The 14,250-nt window shown below is 34.8% G+C and overlaps 2 protein-coding genes across 2 annotated transcripts in view; both read right to left on the reverse strand.

Annotated features, from left to right (window-relative positions):
* Positions 1-1,139: 1,139 nt before the first annotated feature.
* Positions 1,140-14,250, reverse strand: part of cfh (complement factor H) — a 33,062-nt gene continuing 19,951 nt past the window's right edge. The window contains exons 25-31 of the mRNA XM_032572270.1: positions 6,757-6,945; positions 5,331-5,528; positions 3,960-4,130; positions 3,545-3,733; positions 2,947-3,132; positions 2,099-2,284; positions 1,140-1,333 (exon numbers count right to left, since the gene is read on the reverse strand). Of these exons, the coding sequence (XP_032428161.1) occupies positions 1,140-1,333; positions 2,099-2,284; positions 2,947-3,132; positions 3,545-3,733; positions 3,960-4,130; positions 5,331-5,528; positions 6,757-6,945 (1,313 nt within the window). The remainder of the gene's footprint in view (positions 1,334-2,098; positions 2,285-2,946; positions 3,133-3,544; positions 3,734-3,959; positions 4,131-5,330; positions 5,529-6,756; positions 6,946-14,250) is intronic.
* LOC116725190 (complement factor H-like) lies at positions 9,779-11,497 on the reverse strand. Its single transcript, XM_032571097.1, has 3 exons — positions 11,287-11,497; positions 10,970-11,149; positions 9,779-10,262 (listed from the first exon to the last, which is right to left on the reverse strand). Exons 1-3 carry the CDS (start codon positions 11,489-11,491, stop codon positions 10,075-10,077), a joined length of 573 nt encoding a protein of 190 aa, XP_032426988.1. The 5' UTR covers positions 11,492-11,497; the 3' UTR covers positions 9,779-10,074.

A 14,250-nucleotide genomic window follows, 5' to 3' on the forward strand; every position in this document is an offset into this window, starting at 1 on the left:
CACAGCCAACATTGGAGTTGAATCCAGAACCCTTTCTCTTCATTAACTAAGAGGGATCTTCCAGTCCAGACTGACAAATTTACCTCAAAAAGTGCTAACAAACAAAAATGACACCCCAAGTCTCAGGCTGCGTTCACACTGCAGCACCAAGTGACCCAATTCCTATTTTTCTTTCGTGTTTTTCTTTTCTTCTTGCCTTTATGCAACTTGTATCTGATCTTGTTGTGACACAGGTCCGATTTTTTTCGAATGTGACCCAGACCACTTGGATATCCGATGCGTATCTGATCTTTTCAAATGTGACATGAATCCTAAAACGTTATTTATACTCGACAAATGTCACTATTCCTTGCCCTGATACGCACAAGCGAGAAGAAAAACAACAACTATGGTGGACTATAGTGAGGATTAAGTTGTTACTGTGCTGGTTCCGGTCAGACAACAACTTCAAAATCGCAAGATGTTCTCCATCGTTAGCATCCATGAGCACCAAACACTGAGCACTTCTTCTTCTTCTTTATGGTAATTGTCAAAACACTGAACATGCTCTCTATTATTATATTGTTATTGTGCCCTCTACTTCGTATGTGGGGCACTTTCAGGCCATTTGGAGTTCACACTACAGAAGACATACAAGTCGTGACCACACCAGAAACATCCCATTTGACAAAAAATTGGGTCACTTCGGGCTGCAGTGTGAATGTAGCCTTAGACTCTAAGCAGCTCAAACCCACAATAATCCCCTTCTAATGAAAAGTCAAGGACATAGTAATAATAAATCATCACTGATGTAAAAAATGTTTTATAAATGTTACTGGCCACAACAAAACCACAGGAAATAAAAAAAAATGACACAACAGCAATGGCTTCTATTGGGGTAAAAATCACAGTGAAATGTTTTATTTGAATAAGCACATATTAAAAGAAGAATGAATAATATTTCACAATAATGAGCATAGAATTTAATATTCTTTCAGTTATTTCACAATTTCATTGTCATATTTTTATCCATTATTTATTAATGTAGTTTCTTGTTTTACAATGTAGTATTTATTTGTTTAATTTTCAGCATTGTGAGGTTCCATAGTGGTTTACATATTTTTGTGATTACATGTCTATGTCTAGCTCACTGAAAACTTTTACTCGCAGGTAGGCAGGGTCATCTGACCGTCATTACACCGAACACGCATCGGCATAGAGCCAACAGGTCTTTTACCCCTCACACAAAGAAATGTGAGATGGTCCATATGTGGTGCATACATCTTATTTTCAACACCAATTCTAAAGTAAATACCATGTTCACTCAATAATTCCTCGTTCACAGTGCAGGGTTCTGAAAAACAAAAAATAGTAAAATAGAATTAATTTTGTTCTTTAAACTAAAACAATAAATACTTGCAAATATTAATATATTTACTTTTTAATATTTACAGACTACTGTAGGATCGTATTCTGGTTCTAACCTGACGATGAAGATCAGTAAGTTTTTGCATCTTACTTTTTACATTTTACTTCTCATTTATAAAATATTCTATCATTCTTTTTTATCATTTAAAAAAATGTATCCAAGGAAAATAACTGGATGATAGGTTTCATCTTTAAAAAGTTTTAAATTATAATTTACAAATTTCTCAGGGGTTGAGATTGAAAGTCTAGTGATTTTTTAAAAGTCAAGTTTAAAATAGACATTTTGAGGTTGTAGAATGATATTCTCATTGGATACTAGTCAATCAAAATTGATTGTGTTTTTAGTTTAGTAATTATTCTTTATTTTTTACTGTACTCTTGTAGAGTTTCTTCTCATTCCTATGAAACACTTTTATCATAATTTTGAAAATAAGATATTTAATTGTACATTTTCTATATACTTTAAATGTACAGATTACTCAAGAATGTTAACCTTTTATTTTTATTGTTTTAAACAATGTCAAAAAGATCTTGTAAAAAGATAGTTATTTGCTTTGATATTATGCAATTGCACATTTTATTATTGTTGATCGCAGCTGGAAGAATCATAAGCAGCAGAGGTTTTTAAGTAAAGAACTGGAACAGCAGAAATATCACAGAATGCAAAATGAAATGTTCAAATTTAACTTACTCAGGCATCTCATGTTTCCTTTCCATACACCTTTGTCGCAGGTTTTGAATGGGTCACCATCCATAGTGTACTTATTCTGACAGATATATTCAACTCTGTCACCAGTTTGATAAACAGCATCTGATCTGATGAATAATTTGGTATCTCCATTTTCAAGAGGTGGTGGTGCTGAACAATGTGCAGCAGCTGAAAGAATGTGAACAATGAGAAAAAAGTAGTTTGAGATTGTGGTTTATTAAACTTATATCATTTAGGAAATATATTATTTGTTGTTTGCATCCTAACGGAAAGAGATTGATTGCTGCCAATGGCATTTAGTATAAAACTCTTTTATACATTTCTCTTATCTCCATCTACAAATACTACTAAGTTTTCTTTCAAACAAATTATATTGTTCATACATAAATGCTTCTTTACCTGCAGATAGATAGACTTGGTCCTGACCCAGAATTTTGTTTGGAAATTTCTTTTGGGCTCGTTTCTTTTTTTTGCTCCATGTAGGGAATTACTGGTCAAAAAGCAAAAATCTGTACTGTCACTACCAGTATGCTGTGAAAAACCTGAAATTGTAGCTTCCCTTTGCCAAACATACTAATGTCCAACCGTTGAGCACATAATTGGACTTATGACCAGAAATAAATACCATGTGACCTAGCCTCCTGTCTGGTGTTGTCTAGTGTTTTTAAGCATGATGACCAGAGTGTCACTTAGTCAAATAAGTTATTTTAATTGTATTAGAGTGTAAATGCTGACACCTTAAATCAGCTTGGGTGTTAAATATTTTTAAAGAAGTAAAGTTTCTTTAAAACTTCACTTCTTAAAAAAAAATTGTTCAGGAAGTAATTTACTTGTGCACTCAGGCGGTGGAGTGCTCCACTTTCCGTTTCCCAAACAGCTACTTGTTGAACTCCCTTGCATGATGTGGTCTTGTTGACGACAGTCAAATGACAATGTATCTCCTTTACTTATAGCATTGCCTTGTACAGATGAAGTGATGCGAACAGTACTGGGTATGTCTGGTTTCCTGCATTTCTCTGCCAAAGAACAGAAGTTTACAACATCAATGAAGTATGTTATAACTCAGTGAAACTTAACACTAATTTTAACAGTATTTTTTTTAAACCAGTAATTATAAAGTTGTTAATTTAAATTCATCATTTACATTACATATCACTTTTATGAAAATGACAAGAATGAGTGAGATTGTCAACTATGGGTCAAAAGTGTTGTTGATCAAAGATTTTAACCATCACAAATGTAAATGTTGCTTTACAACAATGCATGCAAATGGAATTATTTTGTAGTGGCATTGTGGATTAATTTGAAACATAATATGAAGTCAATAAAAGTTTAAAAACTATTTTTAAAATTAATTGATGTTAAAAGCATTCTATAAGTGGATTGGTTCTGTGTTTGCAAGCTGCACCAAATAGGAAGTGAACACACCAGAGCAGGTTGGAAACAGGGCATCCCACTTCCCCGTGTCTAAGCACTGAACTTCATCAGAACCCTCCATGTCATAGTCATCTTCACAAAAAAAACTTAATTTATCTCCAGGATTCACTAGATTATTTCGGGATGCACTTCCAAAACGTCTCAGTCCGTCACCCAATGGGTAAACTTCACAAGGAATGCCTGAGAAAACCAGAGCAGATCAGATGAAACACAAGTTTTAACTAAAAATTCTGTTTAAATTTTATTAAACCTTTTAGTTCATAAGCAATAAAAAGTGCATCTGTCAAACTACCTGTCATTTTCTTGAAGCATCTGTGCTTCAAGTGCATCTGTCATTTTCGTGAAGTGATGTAAAAATAAAAAACTAAATTCTATTTTTCCTATTTTTCGCACCATTTCCTCTTACCTGGACATTTTTCAGATGTTTTCCACTGGCCATTCTCACATGTTGCGTTGCCTTCTGCATTGGCACCAGGCGCAGTGCACGCATATTGGACCACTTCTCCTGCCAAGTATCTTTTATTAATCATGTCTGCTCTCACTGTCAGTCGGGGGTCACTGAACTGCTCACAAAAAGCTGAAACACATTAAGACAGTTTTGTGAGAATTTGCATCACAGAGGTTGTTTCAAAGGACGGCCACTCCTCTAAATCACCTGGAAGTCTTATTTTGGTTTGCTTACAGAGCCCTGTTCTTAATTGCAAATCATGTTATTACTCCAATTTCTCATTTGTTTTTACTCATTCTTCACACTGCAGTTCTTGCTGGACCTTTTTATGAAACCTTCATATTTTTTTATGTTATTTGAGGGAAAGAAATGTATAAAGTGATTTTCAGTGAACTAGAATATGCATTCTGATGAAGCTCGTTTTACAGATTAAATAAACTTTTTCAAAATAATCTTTAAGAAGGTATTAGAAATACCCTCATTTCTGTATTAAGATGTTTATTTGTCTGATGTAATGTTTCCATTCAATGTAAGTTTAAAATCATCTCAGTTGAATACAACATAATTTGTTTCAGTGAGTGAATTGAGTTACTGAAATAAACAAACGTTTCAATAATACTCTGTTGAATAAGACTGCATGTTATGAACAATGGGTAACATAAAGGAGGGCATAATTTAGCCTTTTCTGCTAAGAAGAAAAACACTCAGCCAGATAACAGCTGAGTTTGCATTTTAGGTTTCAAAATAAGCTGAACCATTCTAAGGTACAATTTTAAAATGGGCTTTTTAAAAAAATAATATATTTTTTATTTTCATTCAGCCTCTTTGCCGTTTCATACCTTTTGGTAGTTTGCCACATCTGGATGGTGCCATCCAAACAGATGAAGCCTGTTTTATATGGAATGTGCTTCAGTTCATGCCAACCATTGAAATGTTTTTTTATATGGTTGATAAACCACAAACTTAAAGTAATTTGCACATTTTACAATTGCCAAAAATAGAGGTTTAATGAAAATAGAAGTTTCATAATTAATAATATTTACTGGCAGGAATCCAGTCAGACTTCTTTTGGTCCAATCAGATCATAATCTGTCATATATTTTGGTGTCATTTTAACTAAACTATGGCTTAGTAAAATTTTCTACAAGTTTCATGTTTCTTAGATTTTATGTGCAGAAATAATGCAAATACTTGGTATGTACGCAATAACTAAAGATGGCGGGAATGAAATGGTTTGCTTACAAGTATCAAAGGAAGGAAATCGTAACTCAGTCCTAAAACAATGCCATTAATAATATTTTGAGAACACTTTGAATGAAATGCACATACGGACACATGTGATGTTTCTCGTTTCCCATTTCCCAGCTCTGCATGTAATGGTGGCTTGTTCCTCCATCGTATACTTGTCACGGCACTGATAAGTCACAGAGGAGCCATCCAAGTATTCCTTCTGGTATAAAATGGTGACAATTGCATTCTCAACTTTGGGTGGTGGGCCACAGTGTTCACGTTGAGCACATAATTGAACTTATGACCAGAAATAAATACCATGTGACCTAGCCTCCTGTCTGGTGTTGTCTAGTGTTTTTAAGCATGATGACCAGAGTGTCACTTAGTCAAATAAGTTATTTTAATTGTATTAGAGTGTAAATGCTGACACTTTAAATCAGCTTGGGTGTTAAATATTTTTAAAGAAGTGAAGTTTTTAGATAAAAAAAATTGTTCAGGAAGTGATTTACTTGTGCACTCAGGCGGTGGAGTGCTCCACTTTCCGTTTCCCAAACAGCTACTTGTTGAACTCCCTTGCATGATGTGGTCTTGTTGACGACAGTCAAATGACAATGTATCTCCTTTACTTATAGCATTGCCTTGTACAGATGAAGTGATGCGAACAGAACTGGGTATGTCTGGTATTCTGCATTTCTCTGCTAAAGAACAGAAGTTTACAACATCAGTGAAATATGTTATAACTCAGTGAAACTAAACACCAATTTTAACAGTAAAATCTTTTTTAAAACCAATGATTATAAATGTGTTCATTTAAACTTCTCATTTACCCAATAAACTTTTATTAAAATGCCAACAATGAGTGAGATTGTCAACTTCGGGTCAGAAAGGTTGTCAATCAAGGATTTTAACCATCACAAATGCAAATGCTGCTTTACAACAATGCATGCAAATGGAATTATTTTCATAGAGGCATTGATTAATTTTAAACATGACAAAGTCAATAGAACCATAAAAACTATTTTTAAAATTAATTGATGTTAAAGGCATTGTATAAGTGGTTTGATTCTGTGTTTGCAATCTGCACCAAATAGGAAGTGAACACACCAGAGCAGTTTGGAAACGGGGCATCCCACTTCCCCGTGTCTAAACACTGAACTTCATCGGAACCCTCCATATCATACTCATCTCCACAAAAAAAAACTTAATTTATCTCCAGGATTCACTAGATTATTTTGGGATGCACTTCCAAAACGTCTCAGTCCATCACCCAACAGCTCAACTTCACAAAGAAAACAACAAAAAAGAACAATATAGACACAAATGAGGTAAAACATAACTTGTTGCTGATTCAACAAATGCTTGGTGGAAATCTAATCACTAATCTAATAAATAAAACCATTTAAAAGCTCCATTTTTTATTCACATACATAATCTTTGTCCTGTATTAAAATTTGTTTTTGAGCACAAAATGGAAAATCTCCAAGGAGGCAAATACTTTTTTTTACATCACTTCAGATGAACGTACCAGAGCATGATGGGAAGGAAGCGCTCCATTGGCCGGTTGGTAAACATTCAATTTCCTTTGAGCCGTCCAGCTGATAATCAGGACCACAGAGAAAATCCAGCTTGTGTCCAGGTTTCATCGTTCCACCAGTCGGTGTTAGTCCAGATACATACAGATTAGGATCCAGTACACCAATTTCACAAGTGTTCACTGAAAGAAAAACAAGGAGTTAATAAAATAAGAGAATATGTCAGAAATGTAAATTATTAAAAAAGAAACCAGAAAATATCAGGATCTGGATTAGTTTCCCCCTTAGAACGGCCATTTAACAACCGTGCATTGCCTTTTTGTCCAAGAATATTTCCATTACGTGAGCGCTAACAAATCCTTTTGTACCAAAGTACTTAACTGTACTGGTGTTATTTATATATTTTTTGGAAAATAAGTATCTCACAATTTAGGGGAATTTACATAAATACTCAGGGATAATTTATATTGCAGTGTTTCCATTGGCTCTGGTTCTGATCTTAGATTAGGCTGGCTGATTTAAAAAGATCTGACATTATGAAACTTGATGTAAAACAATGAACTAGGATTTAATATACTTTATTGATCCCCAAGGGGAAATTGATTATTTGTTGAGAGCTTCTCCATCTTGGGTAATAAATACAAAGTTTGTAATATATATATATATATCCATCCATCCATCCATTTTCTGTTCACCCTTTGTCACTAATGGGGTCGGGAGGGTTGCTGGTGCCTATCTCCAGCTACGTTCCGGGCGAGAGGCGGGGTTCACCCTGGACAGGTCGCCAGTCTGTCGCAGATCAACACAGAGACATACAGGACAAACAACCATGCACACACACACTCACGCCTAGGGAGAATTTAGAGAGACCAATTAACCTGACAGTCATGTTTTTGGACTGTGGGAGGAAGCCGGAGTACCCGGAGAGAAACCACGCATGCACAGGGAGAACATTCAAACTCCATGCAGAAAGATCCCGGCCGGGAATAGAACCCAGGACCTTGTTCCTGCAAGGCAACAGTGCTACCAACTGCGCCACTGTGCAGCCATATGTATATATATAATATATATACATATATATATATATATAAAGAGTGATAAGTTCAAAATGACTAGATATAAATAAATAAATAACAAGCAATCACATGCAATATATTAATCAATAAATAACCTATAAATGAGTGCAAGATAAGTATAAAATAACTAAGCTATTTCTTCCCCTCATGTAATAATTATAAGTATTTATAGTTTTTGATGCATACTAGATACAAAACTCTGTTCAGAGCCCAACTTCCCAATGTCCCGCCTTTTTCATAAAATTAACTACAAAAGACATAGTTAATAATAATAATGTGTGTGTAATGACTGACACACAACATGCATAAATCTTTCATTGCAGTTAATGAAACGGTGGGTTTGGACCGAAAAAGTTAAATAAAAACTCTTTTAATAAGGGCAAGATAATATGTTTTAAAATACTTGGGTGCAAGTGAGCAGAATAAGAAGATTAATATCATTTACTTTATTATCGGTTGTTATTTAAATTGAAGAAATATACAAATAATAAAAAACATCCAAGATTACATAAAATGATTATTTATTCTTGGATTTTTATGCACCACAAATCTGGAATAAGCTTCCTGTTCACTGTAGGAGTTCTCTCACAGTGAGCACTTTGAAAATAAGGTTGTTACTCTTACTCTATTGTTTTCTTTATTTTTACCTTTTTAATCTTAGTTTCATGCATGTTTCTAACTTCTAAATATAAGCAGATTGAGTCTGAAAGGTGCTATATAAACAAAGTTGCCTTGCCTGAAATAAAACTTTCTTTGTGTTTTCTATAACAATGGCTTTAAAACATGAATAAAAAGCAGTTTCTTACCGTTCTGTGACCAGGAAAATTCCACGCTTAGAAACGCCTGGAGAACCAGGAACATAAACCACAGAGGCTTCATTGCCTGTGTTGACTTGATGTTTTCTGAGGAAGTTTAATTAGGTTGCCCCATTTTTATTTCAGCTGCAGCTCAAAAGGGTGACATGGACAGCCCACATATACGTCACTGTTTTTCTTCTACCAAGATGAACCCACCACTCATTTAAAGTCTCACATCCTCACACATTTATCAAGACTTAAACTTATATATATTTTTAAAAACAGTTAGGTTAGTCTTCTCTGTTTAAATATAACTTTTGCCTTTAAGCTACTGATTATTTCTAAGAATCTTGAGATTTTGTTTTGCTTATCAACTTTTGAAGGTCAGACTGGATTTGTTTACTATTAAACCAACGTTTCTGTCTGAACTGTTAGTTAATCATGTACATTTTTGTTTGCTTGGTTATCTTGTTCACGTTTATTTAAAATCCCCTGGCACCTTCGCCTTGTTTTCATGAAGGACAGTGGAACACTGGACTCAGTATTGTGAAACTAAAGTAATTTAGTGGTAAGATGATGATCAATGTATAAAGAACACTGTCTTGTGCAGTTTTATCAAACATAATTGTATATAGCTCTCTAGCAAATGCTGAGAAATGTATTACAATATATGCAAAATAAAAGTTTTGCTGATAAAAGTCATGCAAAAACTTGAATAGTCCAAGCTTAAAGTCCAGTGCTGACAGGAAACATAAACCCTGAGCTCCCCTCTTTTGGTTCCACTCCTTCAGCAGGCGTCTTCTACAAAAAAGGCTAGAGGCATCCATTTATAGGCCTTTTTTATGCACCTCTCATTCCACACAGCATAGGCAACATTGGAGTTGAATCCAGAACCCTTTCTCTTCATTAACTAAGAGGGATCTTCCAGCCCAGACTGACAAATTCTCCTCAAAAAGTGCTAACAAACAAAAATGATAACCCAAGTCTCAGGCTGCGTTCACACTGCAGCACCAAGTGACCAAATTCCGATTTTTCTTTCTTCTTTTCTTCTTGCCTTAAACATAGTGACATAAATCATGCAAAATTCAGGCAAAGTAGGTAAATTTGATCAACACGTCAGGAGAGGGTCGGTTGGTTTGTAAGCTAGCTGTTTCAAGCTTCTGTAAATACCGCCGTCTATGAGCCCCAAACAGGTGTGTTACGTTCACAGACAAATTAGCTCGAAAAAATGAATAAACTGGCAAAAGCAACTTGCCAGTTTATTCATGTTGGGAAGACAACTCAAGTGCTCCGTTCAATACTCCTGATCGTCACTTCCGATGTACATCATGGCACTTCAAATTGAGTAAGTGGAGTTGTTGCAGAGGGTCAATATTTCCTTTAAGTGCCTTTCAAACCATGACAAGGTTCTCACAATAGTTCGCAAAACACAATTAAATTACTCACAGATGTTCTTACCTGGACATTGCTTTATCCCTTCCCAGACTCCTCGATTACAGGTGATGGTAACAGATTCCTGATTCCCTCTCAAACATTGGTATGTGAGTCGGTGATTGTTGGAGTAAGTTTCTCTACTACTGCTGGTAATTCTGGAGTTTTCAATGTTAGGGTTTTCACACTGTCTCCCTGACAAAGAAAATAATATTAAACATGGAGTTTAAACAGCATGATATTTGCTAACAAAAAGATAAGGAAGAATCTAAATGCAAAAAATGTGAATAGAAATTTTGCTTGAGGAGCATTTGAAATTGTTGCAGTTATTCATTGATAAGGTTTATTTTTCAGCTTTTTTTCCTCCTTGTTGTTTGAGATTTTTGCGTTGCTACTTTTAACTAATGATTTGATCAAAATATTTTTCTAAATAATTTGGGGTACATAGAACATCAACAAGTGTTTGTTCAATAGTGTATGAGTCCGAGTCCTAAAATTTTTTTCAATATCTATTTTTTATTCCATATCATAATAAATATAAATTTTTTGCTTCTACTTGGCAAAGAAGTTGAGTTTAAAAAGGGTAACCTCTAATGTTGGTGTTTTATGCTTAATTTCTTTACTCTAAGCAAGAAGAAAAGATGCCAAGTTGCTTTTTGTTCAGGTTGTTTGTTTTTTGAGATTTGACTCGACCTTCCAGATAACCCTGTCACAAAATGATCCACAGAAGGACTTCTCTCTTTAATGGAAGTGGATAAACCACCTTGTTTTAAAAGTAAAGAGGATAATTTACAATTTTTTTTTCAAGATTATGAAGTATTTCATGTAAAGTGGCCAGGTAAATAAAATGAAAATATAGTTTTACAGTAAAACAACAAAAGACCATTTAAAGTGAACAGTACCACGACAAAGTGGTTTCGGTGTCCATCCGCCTCTGGTACACGTCGCTGTTCTGTCTGAACTTGCAGGATCGTAGTTGTAGTCACAGCCATACTGTACTCTGTCACCTAATTTGTTTTTGGCCCAAGCGTTAACAAAACGATACAAATGTGGTTCTTGTATGTATCGTGGGCATGTAACCTCTGGAGTGGGAAAAAAATACATTTTCTATTCAAAAAGTCGAAATCAACAGTATAAATCATACATAGGACTAATGGAACATTAGCACAAATACTTTTTTAACTGAATAATCAATTGATGACATTTGGGCTTTTAATACCTTGGCATATCGGATCCGTATTCCAGTCTCCATTGATTCCACATGTAACATCAGCCACCGTTGTTTGCGTGTCCAGAATCCAGTGTTTCTCCCCACATGTGACTCTCACTGTTTCTCCAGGTAAAAACATGTTTTTGTATGGAGGGTCGTGGGTTGTCCCAGGGATTGATGCCAGATTCAGTTCACATTTAATTACTGGAATCATTGAACATATATTATGTTTGCTGTAAGGAGACAGACTGTACTGGACACGTGTGCATAATAACTAAATGTTGTGGTTTATAATTCGCAAAGCACTTTAAGGAACAGCAACAAGATTTTTTTGTTTGTAAAAAATCAATTGATGTCTGCGTCTTGAATTCTGTTTGTAGCTTAGTATGCAGATTCTTCACATTCATGACTGAATATTTAAAATACATATGTTATGAATCCAGTTTCAACAGTTTCTTTTAAGTAAGCAGCATAAATAATAAATAATCATTGTGTATTTAGCTAAAAAAAATATTCACACTCTGAACCTGTAATGCTAAAGCACAAAGATAAGTAGCGCTTCTTGAACCTACCTTGGCATTTGACAGAAGTCAGTAACTGCAGCCACAACAGCAGGACAGAGTTTTTAATCATCTGCATTTTATCGTCTTATCCTGAACCGCCAAACAGAGTGAGACACCACAGAAAGCTACACTGTTTTTAGAGCGCGATTCTGCAAGAACGAAACGGATCACTGACCCGGTGTAATCATTGACCAGTGAGCTGAACTTTTCTTCCAATCCCAGATAGACATAAACATTTAAACAGATTTTTTTGCTAATGGATATTACTGCTTTTGTCACTTTAATGATTTTGCCACCCTCAAGTATTCTGGAGGCAGTTTATTTTGACAAGATCATTCAAACACTATAATTTCAGTCCTGTACTGGTTTTTCCAAAGTTGAACCTTAAATGCGCTGCATGCCGATTCATCTTTACACTGTGAAACATGGCAGTAGCAGCGTAATGCTGTGGGAATACTTGTGTTAAGATGGGAAGATGGATCAGGCTTACTGCAGCAGAAGATTTGTAAATATAATGGAGGAAAATCTACCAGGGAATGGTTCATAATAGTTGCCAGGTTTGTTTATTATAAATGTTTTTGGTCTTGTTTTTTTCTAACACAACCTGGAGGTTCGGACAAAAAATGGTGCCCTTTTAAAAATAGCTTCATTGAAAACCTAAGAATTAAAATCTTATTTAGTTTTCCAGACAATAGTGGAACACATACAAAATGACACAAAAACTCCTAAAGTAAGTTTTTTTTTTTCTGGAGTGTTGTAATTATTAAACTACTTTAGTTATCATTGATTTTCCCTGATTAGTAGCATAAAATACAATAGTGGATGTTACATCCCCAAGGCAGTCTAGGGGTTTTGGACAGGGGCTGTAACAATAGATAAACCAGGGAAAAAAGAAGAGACAAAACCAGGAGGGTAAAGTTTAAAGGGTTTATTCTTTAAGTGGGATCGGAAGAAGTCTCAAAGGTGAAAATGAGAACCTAAAAGAAAAGAAAGAGGAGAACAACAACAAAAAACCGGGGTTTCTAGTAGACAAATCCTCCATCACAGCACCACATAGCTGCAGCACACATGCTGTCCAATTGGCCAAGAGGCCCTGAAAGTCAGTTTCCCAGCTGGGCCTGCTTAACCCGCTGGAGCTCAGCAGCAACCTGAATTGGGGGGAAATCCTACATGCAGCCACCACTGCATGTAACTGGATAATTACTGGGTATATGGCTATTAAGTTTCAGTTATATCTATTTTTTTTAAAATATATGTATAATTTATATTGTTTACAAGCTGCCATATTGTCTCTCTCTCTAGCTCTGTTAGATTTTTTCTATCTAATATTTATGATTACTTGCCTTAATTGCTTCACTGTTAAGCACTGTTAAGCCTTTTGACTTTTTATTTATTTTTTATATAAAACACTTCGTAAAGCTTGAGTTGTTTAAAACGTGCTATATATTTGACCTGGACCTACATTACACTCAAAACAGAAAACATTGTGTGCAATTTCCCTGGTTACCTTGCTCCATATACAGTATATATGGCAGTATCTTAGTTATGTGCAAATATTTTTAGAGCTTCTCCAGTCTAATTAAACTGTAAATTTATGCTGTGCCCTATCTGTGTAGTTTGTCGTTAATAAGTTACATGTTTGTCTCAGCAGCTTATGTCACTTCCAGTTAGCCAAAGCTTTCTCTGCCAAGAGACCCGGGTCAGCTGTCAGTCGGTCTATATTTCTCCGCTTAGTACATTTAACATCAAGTTCATTAAACTTATGGAAGTTTGTGCAATTTGTTTTTGCACTATTTCACAACACTACGATGCCCAGATTACTGAAATGCATCCATGGGTAAAAAAACACAAAAAGATAAATTGAAACTCATCTCTGTCTGTTCAGGTGATGCAACCACCTGCTTAAGTCAACAGGATGACCAAATATGGAAATGAAAAATTTAGATATCTTTCTGACTTTTCATCAAATGATCAAGAACTAAAGAAAAACTAGTATCACTCCTGAACAATACATTTTTATAATTGTTTATTTTTGCTGTATTCTTTAAAATGTGCCACGCTTTTTGTCATATTGAGTAAATTCAAATATTGTTTAAAAGTGTATTTATTTGAGAAAGAAAACAAGCAGTCAGTCTACCCTGACTGAGTAGATATATTTAATTGAAATGACCATTAATTAATTGCATCTAGCAGTTATTATGAATGTTTTGTGATGCGATGAAGTGACAAAGTGAAGATAGAAATATACAGAAATGACATTAAGTGTGTTTGTGAGATCTTCTGCCCTGTAAATAACTTGTAAAATAAGAATATTCACTCTGGAACAAAATGTTAAAGAAAACAAAAGGATGTACCAAGTAGGGATTTTTATTTAAATATTTTTCAGCCGTTGATAGATCCGATAGATTGA

This window comes from Xiphophorus hellerii, chromosome 9 (assembly GCF_003331165.1).
Source record: "Xiphophorus hellerii strain 12219 chromosome 9, Xiphophorus_hellerii-4.1, whole genome shotgun sequence".
Classification (NCBI taxonomy): Eukaryota; Metazoa; Chordata; class Actinopteri; order Cyprinodontiformes; family Poeciliidae; genus Xiphophorus; species Xiphophorus hellerii.

Coding starts and splice junctions, on each gene's coding strand:
- LOC116725190 (XM_032571097.1), bottom strand. CDS start 11,491: ATGATTCCAGTAATTAAATGTGAACTGAATCTGGCATCAATCCCTGGG. Junction 11,150..11,286: donor TACGGATCCGATATGCCAAG/GTATTAAAAGCC, acceptor TTCCCACTCCAG/AGGTTACATGCCCACGATAC. Junction 10,263..10,969: donor ACCGAAACCACTTTGTCGTG/GTACTGTTCACT, acceptor TTTCTTTGTCAG/GGAGACAGTGTGAAAACCCT.